The sequence below is a fragment of the Pteropus medius genome, unplaced genomic scaffold (assembly GCF_902729225.1).
Source record: "Pteropus medius unplaced genomic scaffold, Ma_sr-lr_union100, whole genome shotgun sequence".
Lineage (NCBI taxonomy): Eukaryota > Metazoa > Chordata > Mammalia > Chiroptera > Pteropodidae > Pteropus > Pteropus medius.
The window spans coordinates 6,515,700-6,528,300 of NW_024351647.1; the positions used below are offsets into that span (position 1 = coordinate 6,515,700).

General features: G+C 40.4%; 1 protein-coding gene across 1 annotated transcript in view; it reads left to right on the forward strand.

The window, feature by feature from the left end:
• RYR3 (ryanodine receptor 3) overlaps window positions 1-12,601 on the forward strand; it is a 466,421-nt gene that overhangs the window by 451,719 nt on the left and 2,101 nt on the right. Inside the window, 8 exon segments of the mRNA XM_039843988.1 lie at window positions 2,879-2,921; window positions 3,397-3,524; window positions 3,948-4,008; window positions 4,312-4,458; window positions 7,417-7,551; window positions 8,840-8,996; window positions 10,200-10,264; window positions 10,648-10,748. Coding sequence (XP_039699922.1) covers window positions 2,879-2,921; window positions 3,397-3,524; window positions 3,948-4,008; window positions 4,312-4,458; window positions 7,417-7,551; window positions 8,840-8,996; window positions 10,200-10,264; window positions 10,648-10,748 — 837 coding nt within the window.

The window sequence follows — 12,601 nt, forward strand, 5'->3', positions numbered from 1 at the left end:
CAAGACCCCTGGGGGAATAAAACTGCTCCTTATCCGAAGATGGTCGGGCAAACAGAGAGGCAGCTCTAGAAAAGCACAGCTGAACTTTCTAAAATAGTCCCTAGAAGGACAAGACTCTACTCTTAGGGAAAAAAAGTGAGCATGCAAATCAAAGGCCTGTTCCTGGTCTCTGCCAGTCTCTTCAAATAAGGAAAGCTACTAAGCCTGTTTCTGACCCTGTGTCATTACTATACAGAAACTTGGGGATATTAAGTAATTTAATTCTTTGGTAAGCTTTCTGCAATTATCCATAATGCTTATGTCTGTAGCACAAGGTGTAATGGCCTAACAGTCCCTGTAAAAATGCAGTTCAGTTTCCAGAAATTTATCCTAGAGAGGTAATGAGACAAGAACATTACCGTGTCCCGAGGACCTTTGCTAATTTTTTAAATTTGAACTGGCTTAAATGTCCATGAGTAGGAAAATGCATAAATGTTTAAAATAACTATTCATAACTGTTTTAAAATTTTTTGATACATGAGCCGTAAATTTTTTTCACAGTAATGGCATCATAGAGCATGTCATACTTTGTAACCTGTTGTTTTCAGTTAACTATATATCATGGAGAGCTTTGTTTTAATATTTTAATATTGTTAAAGACACATATAAAGATAAATGTATGTATATGTTTAAAGTATTATAAAATGAACTACAAAGGTTAAAAAATGGAACATTGCTGAAAACTTCAAAGTCCTAGACGTTATCCTCCTTGATCATATCCCCCAGGCCCCCAGCACACTGCTTTCCTGACTTCGGGGATATTCATTCTTTCGTTTTCGTTTATAGTTTTACCACTTAGGTATGTGTCCCTAGATATTGTTTCATTTTGACTATTTTTTAACTTTATATAAATGGAATTATACTATGTGTATTGTACTGTCGTTTGAATTGTTTGTTCAGTACTATGTCTGAGAACTCACCTATGTTGATAGGTGCAGCCATGGCTTTGTCATTTTCAAAACTCATTATGAGTATATTATCGTGTATTTATCCACTTTCCCAACAGTGGATATTTCAAGTGTTTTCAGTTTCTGGCTATTAAAAACAGTGCTACAGTGAACATTTTTATAATTCATGCACAGTCTGTCTAGAGTAGAGACCCAGCAGAAAAATTTGCTGAACAGTAAGTAGGTTATGCAAATGTCTGTCCCAGTTTACCTTCCAATCAACACTGTATGAGAGTTCTTGCTCTCTGCCTTCCTGCCAGCACTTGTTGTCAGATAGTTTTGCTAATCTGGTAGGTGTGCAGGGCATCTCATTGTGCATTTCCCTGATTTCTAAAGAGGTGGAGCAACTTATACTATTTTTCTTGATCATTCACGTATAGAGTTATCATTTATTTAAGAATTTGCCTTCTGAAGTTTCTTTTGTCTTCCCCCGCCTTTAAGGAATATAACCAAGTAAAAATATGGTTTCTACCTTCAAGGAGCTTACATACCTAGTCAGGGGACAAAAATGCTCAGAGCAAAGTGAGGTCATCTGCAAAAGGGTCTTGACCAGAGTCTTCGGTCAATGGCCCTTTACTACTTGTGGAATTTTCCACTTCCAACAAAATGTGACCAAGGGTGTAATACGTTATGGACCATTTGTATAAAGGAGAGATATCAGTGTGGACAGAGGAAGCCTGGCTTGGTTTTTACTTGTTTTTTTTTTTTTTTAGAAACAAAATGAAATACATGAAAAAAAATCAAGTAGCAGAAAAATATACAAAGAAAGTCAACATAATTATCTCCATCCCCCCAGAGATAAAATTGATTAGCAGTTTACTCTGTAAACCCAGCATTTGTTCATTGCTTTTAAGTGGCATTTGGATGTTTAAGACAAAGAAACTGTTTTAACTATAAAAAAATTTTTTTTTTAAAGATTGCCTCCCTCTTGGGCACAGGTGGCATTTGCCAAGGACATTCTTCTGAGAGGTCCATGAACAGAGGGAGGCTCCCACTTCCTCGCCATGAACTTGGGTGGTTTCTAGAATAGGGGGCTTTGTGTCCAAGATCTAACAAGAAAGACTAAAGGAAAACAGAAGTTAAGGATGCATGTACCAAGGGCCAGAAGTTCCGTGGCTGTGATCTAGCCTCACAAGCAACCCTCCCAGGAAGGGTCAGTCATGCTAGAGAGGAACAAAATATTTTAAATGGTTTTTGACAACACATCGGAAAGTGACAGTTGTTTCTGGCCTTTAACAGTAGGAAACTATCTGCAGCGAAACTGGTAGAAGCTGCCAGGCAGAAGAAAGAAGACCCCTCGGGTGGTGGCGGGGTTAGGTATGAGATGTTATAAGGAACCACCTCCAAAGGAGAGAGGGGTGTAATTCACTGAGGAATGCAGATCCCCCAGGAATTATATGGGAATGGAGAATAGAGTTAAGAAAACCCCTATAGAAATTCTCAGACCGCAAACTTCATATAGTTAGGGACTTTGTCTATACGTTGTACCACTGTATCCCCAGCACCTACCCCAGTTATTGACATAAACTAGGTACTCAATGAATGAAGGATGAATGTATGTTTTCCTACAGGATTCCGCTTCTGATTATATTGGGATCCATAAATATCTATCTGCTTCTATCGAATCCCGTCATCACAATTCCTGGCTCTTCACCATAATTTTGAGGTAGAAAATGCAGAGGGGCTTTCCAAGCGTTTTAGAACTCAGTACAAAGCAGTGGAACCATAAATCAGTTAGTCCTGTGGTGACTCTGAACTTCAATCAGGTATCGAATTCTTCAATGAGCAGGACAAAAACCAAAAAGGAATTACAGATTCAGACATTCGAACTACAGTTAGTTGATGTGCTTGCCTTGATGTTAAGAGACTCCCTTTTTCATTTTCTTTTTCAGATCTTTTCCTAATAACTATTGGGACAAGTTTGTAAAGAGAAAGGTATGCCCTTTCAGTGGGGGTGAGTTCCATCACCAACAAAGAAATGTAATAGATTTTGTTTTCCATATACAAACATGAATAAATTTGATGTTACTTTTATGATGGTTTCTCGAGAACATTAAGTCATAGAAGGGGTTTTACATGAACATGTGTAGGTTATTGGCTCCATGCCTATACTCATCTGCCTTAAACAGCTTAAAATAATCATTGTTTTCTGCATACTAGGTTTTTTCTCACTTCCCAAAAAAGTATCAGTTTGAAAAGCAGTTTTCACTTAATTGCCATTATCGTTTCTGGTTTTTTTTTGGGGGGGGGCATATTTTTTTCTCTTTATTTTCTTGTTACATTTTGAATCATAATTTTATTAACCTCTTGGAAGAGTCCAGTGTAGCAAAACTCTTAAGATACTGGGACTAGAGACAATATTGATGGTGACACGTGGCCCAAACTCACCCTGTCATCCTTTCTGCTTTAGGTGATCAACAAGTATGGAGATCTTTATGGAGCAGAACGCATTGCTGAACTCCTGGGTTTGGACAAAAATGCCCTTGACTTTAGCCCAGTAGAAGAGACGAAAGCAGAGGCGGCGTCTCTAGTGTCATGGTACAGAGCTTAGGAATTCAAATCCAAAGTCCAGCTAAAGTGGATCCTTTGATTTTCCAGCCCTTTTCACTATGCTAGGGGGAAAAAAATCTCAATCGTATCCGTTTTCTCAGGCTCTAGTCTGGCTGATGTGTTTCTTCTAGATTCTAACATATTGCGAGAACACTGCTTTAAAAATTTAAGGACCTATCAGCTTTTATGCCTGATAGAGCTGAAATAGAAAGACTAATTAAAATTTCAGGATGTGTGTGTGATTCACCCATCCTTGGTCTCATGAGGAACACATACAACTTCATAAAGCTCAGAGCCGTATTTAGATTATTAAACCTGAGAGAAAAACAAACAAACCTAATTTTGCCCCTCTTATTAAACACTTAACTAAATCTTGACATTTATGTTTTTAAATTATTTGTCCCCCTTTAGGCTAAGTTCCATCGACATGAAGTACCATATCTGGAAACTAGGAGTTGTTTTTACTGACAACGTAAGTATGGCATCTGGAAAAACAATATTCTCTACCCTGGGTTAAGGGATGTCAGTAGATGCCACAGGGAAGCAAGCTAGGGAGGATTCCCAGAAAGATTCAGGGATTACTCCAAAGACAGAGAGCCTGAACGGTGCTGGGGACACTTTTCTCTGTGCAGTAGTGTAAGACAGATGTGGTTTCACTTGGCAATTCCAAAAACCTGTATCCTCTCTCCCTAAAGATGAGAAAAAAATGGTTCGATGAGCACATCAGGAGACATGAATGCCTGAAAAGCTGCTAAAATGTCTTCTATCTCCACAGTCCTTTCTCTACCTTGCCTGGTACACAACCATGTCCATCCTTGGCCACTACAATAACTTCTTCTTCGCTGCTCATCTGCTGGACATCGCCATGGGCTTCAAGACACTGAGGACTATTCTGTCATCTGTAACTCACAATGGCAAACAGGTATTGGGTTTCTACTAATGCAGAACAGGATGGATCTAGATATGGGTAGGAAAAAAATAACACAGGTAATACAACTAGTGTATGACAGGAAGGTGTGTGTCATCGTGTATAATACCCCTTTGAATTAAGAGTGATTGTTTTTATAAAATTGCAGCCAATTAAAATTATAGCCATCATTTAAGAGGCATAAGGCCTTGGTTCAGAAACCCCTAACGTTTAGATCAACCAGGGAAGAGGAGGAAGAAAGGAGGTGATGGACATATCAGATCACTGTGGAGAACTTTTGCAGATCTACCTCTTCCTCCATGGATCTGCTATACTCACTGGGGGTTAGCTAGTGGTCATATATAGTTAGAAAACTCTCCAGGTACTTCTGATGCACGCTTTCAACTAAGAACCAATGATTTAGACATGTGTATACCCACACACACATAAATAGCTATGTATGTGTATATGTCTATATATACAGAAAGTTGAAAAGTTGATATAGCTGTATGTCTATATACAGACATAGTAAACGTTAAAAGATGTATTTATACAGTTGTTGCCACATCCAGTCTGTTTTCTACAGTACTGTCAGGGTGAATCCCTTGATTAAAATCTTCTCATGACTCCTTCTGTCAACAAACTCAAACCCCTTAGCATTTCATTCCACATTAAATGCAATTCCATGAATGAGACATGTTCTCTCACATCTCTAAACTTCTGTATAGCAGAGGGAGAAGAGAAGGAAGTTAAAATGTGTACAACCATTATGGAAAACAGTGTGGAGGTTCCTCACAAAATTAAATATAGAATTGCTATATGACCCAGCAATCCCACTTCTGGGAATGAAATAAGTATCTTGAAGAAATACCTACACTCCAATGTTCACTAAAGCATTATTCACCATAGCCAAGATATGGGAACAACCTAAGTGTCCATCAATGAAAGAACATATAAAGAAAATGTGGCATATACATATGATGGAATATTATTCAATCATAAAAATGGAAAACCTGTCATTTGTAACACAGATACACTTTCAAGGCATTATGCTAAGTGAAATAAGCCAGACATAGAAAAACAAATATTGTGCGATTTCACTTACATGTGAAATCTAAAAAAGGTGAACTCATAGATACAGAGAAGAATAATGGTGGCCGAGGGCTGGAGGGTGAGAGAAATGGGGAGCGTTGGTCAGAGTACAAATTTCCAGTTGAGATGAATAAATTCTGGGGCTCTACTGTAAAGCATGGTAATTATGATTAGAAATACTATATTGTATACCTGAAATCTGCTAAGAGTAGATCTTAAGTGTCCTCACCACACACACACAGATAGTGACTGTATGAGGTGATGGGTATATTGAATGCTGTCATCATTTTACAATGTATGCATATATTAAATCATGAGGTTGTACAACTTAAAAAAAATACAAAAATTCCAAACAGAAGAAAAAGCCAAGTTGACCTTTAATCATTCTAAAATGGAAGATGCTAGATCATCAGGTATTAGGTTTATTTCTTCTAGGTTTCTGGTAGTAGCAACAGTCAATGTTTCTTGTTTTCGTTGGTGGTAAAAAGAATGGAGGAAAGCTAGAGGTAGAAGTCTGCTGCCACATAGAAGAACTAAAATTTGAGGGGATAATAACAGAAGCTGTGTTACAGATGTTTGCATACAGCTGTTAAATGCTTCCTTATAGTTCCTTGGAAAAAGGGCATTGTGTACTTTTACATTGTGTCTTGGAAAGTTTCATCCTGCTGTAAAGGCAATGTTTCCCAAAGTGTGATCTGTGGAATACCAGTCCTACAATATGTTCTTTTAGAATTATTTTCTTCTCCTTTACTCAAATATTGAAACTTCAATTTTTATCTTAGCACTCACACCTGCTCCCTTAGGTGTAGCATCCTAAAGACAGAGATTATATCTTATTGATCTTCATAGCTCCAACTCAGCACCTAGTCTCTCTTATAGGCTAGATGAGCAGTCCCTGTTTACTCCTCATTTATGGTACCTCCTAAAGGTGGGAAATAAACATGCCCTATGACCCCTACAAAGGTCCTAGGCAGATTTCTTGGTTATGAAAAGTGTTGCTTTGCTCAACAATCATAAACAATTCTTATAATAACTTGAAAACTGTGATAGTTATCAAGTTCATGGTTATTTATGAAATAGCATCATGTAGCGAGACCTACCAATCCAAAGAACCTTTAGTTTCTTGAGAAGCAGTGTTAGAGTACAAGCTGCATCATGAAACCTCAGGTCACTGCTCTCTTAAAAAAAAAAAAAAAAAACAAGGTAACCCTACTCATGACACCTTCACTATTCAACCCTGACATCCCTTTGTAGTTTACATAGGCCCAATTCGATACCCGAGGTATTAGTCTGCTTTCACTGCTTTAACGAGAGACCACCTCCTGAGTGGCTTAAACAACAAAAATGTATTTCCTCTCAGTTCTGGAGGCTGAAAGTCCAAGATCAAGGTGTGAGTAGGTTTGCTTCCTCTGAGGTGTCTTTCCTTGGCTCTCACCTGGCCACCCTCCTGCTGCTTTTTCACTTGATCATCCTGCTGTGCATGCAGCCATCTGTTCTGTGTCCTATCTCATCTTATGCACAACAGATTAGAATAGAGCCCACTCTAACAGCCTAATTTTAATGTAATTATACCTTTAAAGATCCAAATTCAGTCACATTCTGAAGTACTGGAAGTTAGGGCTTCGACATATGACTAGGGGGAGGGTAAGGAGGACACAATTTAGTCCATAACTCCCCATCATCCTTTTCTCCCAATAGCCTGTTTCTATCTGCGGTTTCCGCTTTCCTTCTCCACCTGCAGTATCTCGGTCCTTATTGCCCACTCCCTCCTCGTTCTCCTTTCTCCCTAGCTCATCCTCACCTTTCCTGTTTTCTTGGGGTCCCACATGGACCTTTAACGTGGAGAAGACCCACTTCCTTTTTCTTTCTGTCCCCTCCCAGCTGGTTTTGACTGTCGGTCTCCTGGCTGTGGTGGTTTATCTCTACACCGTGGTGGCTTTCAACTTCTTTCGCAAGTTCTACAACAAGAGTGAGGATGACGATGAGCCCGATATGAAGTGTGATGACATGATGACGGTAAGAGCCCACTCAGGACCGCCTGGTCACCCAGCCTTGTTGGGAAAGAAGGGCTGTGGTTGGTTTGGGGAACTAAGAGTGATAGTTATAGAGGAGAATATAATGTCTCATCCAAAGGCGACAAGTGTTCTAGAAAGGTGGAAGTGGCGGAAATGGGTTTCAGGAGTACTCGCCTAAGGCTGGGTGGAAAGAGAAGCACACCCTCAGGGCAGGTCATCATTCACATACATTTGTTTGTACCTAAGTGTGAGTGGACCTGTATCTAAATTTCTTGGAAGGCAAGCTTATGATTCTTTGTCTCTGAGAGCTGGATGAAAGTCCCATGAATCTGTTGCTCAATTTATTTCAGCAAGCCAGCACGGGTTCTTTCAGCCATCGTAGTCTGAAAAATGTAACAGCAGTACGATCAGGTCAGGGGCAGCCCCATCAGGACAGGCCCAAGTGGGAAAGAAGGGCACAGCTCAGGGTGAGCCTGCACAGCTGCAGCAGCACCTCTGTAAGTGCATAGTGAGTAGATGTCAGGAAAAGAACATGTGTGTCAGTGACAGGGAACTGCCCCAGCTGTAACCATTTCTCTAGAAAATGGGTAAGACTTCTTGGCTAAAAACTTTCCTATGCTTTCTTGGGGCAGAACGCTCCTGTGACCAGCACCTGTTTCCATGCTGCCCTTGGCTTTTGAATTTTCAGTTGTGAGACTGCCTTTTCCTCTGAACCAAACCCATCTGGTCAGGAGAGACACAGGGCACCCTGCTCTGTGAGCCAGTTCCCAGATGCTTGCACTGGATCACACATAGCACAGAAGGAGAGACAGTCTATTTCCCAAGACGCTATGGGAATCTGGCCCTACCGGGTGTACGGAGAATGTGGAAGTAGATGGGGCCTTCTCCGGGAGGCTGTAGCCTGGCCTGAAGTCCACACGAGCACTCTTAAAATTAAAAGAAGGAAAACCAATATCTGGCATGTATGCCATACCCATCAGGGCTTAAAAGTCTTTTAACTTATGGATACCTTAAAGGAAATCTTTTGTTATGTATCAAATGGCTCAAAATTTTTAAATGTGCAGAAAATATCATTAAAGTCTAAATGTAACACTCTTTCCCTTGTGGTAGACGCCAAACTGATCAGAGGGTGTAGTGGGGAGCAGTTAGCTGGAATAGCGACACCACTGAAGAGCACTCTTCTGGCCCAGGGCTGTCATAGTTTGATCTAATTATATGAGTGATCTGACCACCTTGCTAAAAACAACACTGTGACTTTTACCTGAATTGCCATTATTTTTCTTCTCCAGTGTTACCTATTCCACATGTACGTCGGGGTGAGAGCTGGAGGCGGCATCGGCGATGAAATCGAAGACCCTGCTGGTGACCCTTATGAAATGTACCGCATCGTCTTTGACATTACATTTTTCTTCTTCGTCATTGTCATCTTGCTGGCCATCATTCAAGGTACGTTTGCCAGTTAAGTACAAGCAGGGCTTAATCTAGTTCTAACTTCCTACATCTATGACATAATGGTTTTATATAAAGGGGTTGGGCATTCCTTTACTTGTTAATGTAACAAACATTTATTGAGCATCTACTATATATGAGGCCCTGGCTACATATAAAGCCAAAGACACAGCCAGGTACCAATACAGGCATACCTCATTTTACTGTACTTCACTGAGGTTGTGGTTTTTACAAATTGAAGGCAAGACCTTCCGCCAGCAAAAAAGATAATGACTTGCTTTATTGAGAGACTAACTTGATTGCGGTGGTCTGGAACCAAACCTGCAATATCTCCGAGGCATGCCTGTACAAGAAACTTGAGAATCCTGACAGCAGACCACCCCTTCTTTCCATTCCCCACTCTGAACTGATGATTTACTTCTCATTCTGCTCCCTAGAGACCACCTGTGCCTCGTCTTGCCCTCATCATTTTCATCCCAGGCAATGGGGTGGGGAAGGAACATAGGAGCTATGAGATGTGACAGGTTTTCTCTTCTTTGGGGAAAGAAGAGATGGGGTGGGATACTGATAGTTAGGCAACAACTTATCAGGAATTAGAGGAAGATGATGAATCTAGTTTGAGTCACACCTTGCGGTACCTGGAAAACATGCAGGTGTTGAGGGCTAATAAGCAGTTAACTGTAAAAGGTTTTTCAAGGGACAAGTCAGAAATGAAATAGGATAGAATATAATACATATAAACACAAAAATAAAACAATAGAAATGAGACTCATCGTGGCACTGGTGCTCAAAGGTGTGGGTGTAGAGGCGATTTCCCAGGAAGAGCAGCAACAGGACCGAGGAAGAACCCTGAGACACATCAATGCCTGAGGGACTAGGAGAAGAGGGAGAGCCATAAGACAGAAAGCAAACGAGCAGAATGTAAGAGGGAGGGACAAGTTTCGAGGAGGAGTGAGTGGTTAACACAGTGCTACTGCAGAAAGGTGGAGGATGAGGAACAATGAGAAGCGGTTAGCCAAGATGCAGCATTTGAAAACAAGTAGATTTTGCTGATCTTGTTTTCCTTGAATAGTTTTGCCTGATGATTTACTTTTTTACAAAACAAAATGGGCCCTGCCATTCCTTCTATCATTCCTATACCCTGAACCCCTGAATAGATTATTTAAAACACTTTATCTGTCTTCATATTTAAAATTCCAGGTCTTATTATTGATGCTTTTGGAGAGCTAAGAGACCAGCAGGAACAAGTGAGAGAAGATATGGAGGTAATGTTCTCCCAACAACTCATCCCAACTCCAATTTTGTATCTCACAGCAAATATAATTTTTAAACAACAGGTTCTGCTATTACTGAGGGCCAGCCCTCGGCAAAATTACCAATGAAGTTTTCCTTGCCTGTCCTCTTCTAGGTGCCTACTACCAGCTCTCTGTTCTGCACTATTCCATGCCCCTGCCCTGTGCTTGGGCAGGAGCAAGTACCCTCAGCTAGCTAGGATCTAGGTGGGTGGTGCTATGGAGTAGACGACTAATAGTCTGAAGAATCTCAAATATTTTCCAGTGTCTCCCAATTCAAGCAGAGATCACCCCCCTTTTTCCACTGCCTGTAATGTCACACCTACTAATGCCTGTACTACCTGTTATTTTTCTAGACTAAATGTTTCATCTGTGGGATTGGCAATGATTACTTTGACACGACGCCTCATGGTTTTGAAACACATACATTACAAGAGCACAACTTAGCCAACTACTTGTGAGTACTCTTGTTCTATAGAGGTGACGGGGGAAAGAGTGGCAGAGTAAAATCAACAGTTATGTCATTTAGTTCAGTCTCTGCTGATGCCATTTCTCTGAAAAGCAGAGGCAATTACAAAAGGACTTCCAGGAGTCCTCATGAGCCCACATCTTTGTCAATACATGCTGCCTCTCCCATGTTTTCACAGATGTGTATAGTGGACTATTCTTGCTCTGAGCTCAGGTCAGTTCCTCAACCTAGGATTAGATCCTGTCCCTTCTCAAGGTCACATAACTCCAGCAGTTTTTCTACTGCAGTTTTCCTATCACCACACAATTATTTTAATCCTGAGCAAAGGAAAAAAAAACCTGCGGCCCTACTTTTACTTCTAGCAAAAACTGAAAATGTTTACGCTCGCTGTCTCCAATTTTCCCCTTCCCGGTCAGGCCTTCCTTCTCACTGCCTCACACTGGCTCTTGTCAAGGTAGCCAGTGACTTGGATGTCGCGAGATTCTGTAGTCAATTTTCAGGCGTGACCATGTCCATCCTCTCCTAGTAATACACAGGCTCCATGAGAGATTTTTAGATGTGTTTTCACACTGTTCTAAGGCCCGGTACCCAGTAGACAAATAATATTTCACTTTTTCTAAAGTGAAATATTATTCACTTTAGAAAAAGTGAAATATTATTCACTTAAGAACATGTTATTCATTGCCCACTGTGTGCCACGGACTGCCTGTGAAACGTAATAACTTAAGAAATTTACAGAGAATATAGATTACCTGACAATTCGGATTTCTATACGTGATCATTTTCAAGAAAAGAAAAAAACTGCTGAGCTACGCTCCTGGCCTACCCCTTCTCCACTGTGCCTACATTGTCAAAGAAAAGTGGCAAAGCCAGAGCTTTTTGCTAGTTTGAGTTTTTAAAAAATAACTTTAGCATACCCTTCCTCAAGTCCTGATAAGTTATCATTGGTCATTAAGAGAGTTTGCATCTTAATAGCGTGATCAAGGTGGATGTCCTTCCATAAAAGGTAAGCACAAGGCCATATAGGTCAGGACCAGTGAACAGAGAAGAGTAAAACGGCACTGTTATTTGGGTTGGGATCCCCTTCTGCATCTTCCCATAGCACTCTGTATTATAATAATCTATTTTCTGTCTCTGTACCCCTCTATTAGCTAGCTTGAGGGGAAGAGAATCCATCTTATTCATATTTGAAACTCCTCCCTAAAACTGGTGCCTTCTCAAATAAATGTGCTAGGGAAGGAATAAAGTCCTACATGTTTGAGTCCCAAGACAAGTGCATTGGCCGTGCCACCTTTCTTAGTCTGATGAAAAGGAACAAAGGAAACTAATGTATTTATAGCCTGTACTATAGACCACAATCTGAAGCTATAAACCTAATACCCTGTGAGAATTCCAAATCTGGGGCTCAGGCTCTCTCCACCCTTAGAAGGGTCTTATTTCTACTTTCTTTTATACCAACAGCCCCATAGTCCTTTTCCTGAAGGGCACGAGACTGGTTCCTTTGGAAGGTGGCTCTGAGGTCATGCAATGCAAGCTGAGAACTCAGCCTCTTGGAGACTTGTGCATTCCAGACAGACTTAAACCTTAGACACAGCAGTTAGAGCAAGTGAAACTACAATGGCATTTCTCAGTTGTCTCTAATAAAAACAAAACTATACTTCTGGAAGAATCAGAGCAATTTAATGAGATTAAATGCTTTCCCAAAATTCCATGACATATCCTTGAGACACATATAATTCTACATTCTCGTAGATGATAAATCAGCCTACTAAAAATTATATGGTAAGATTTTTAGTTACCAGTTTTATTTAGGATATTTTTAAATAAAATAGTAGCCAAAA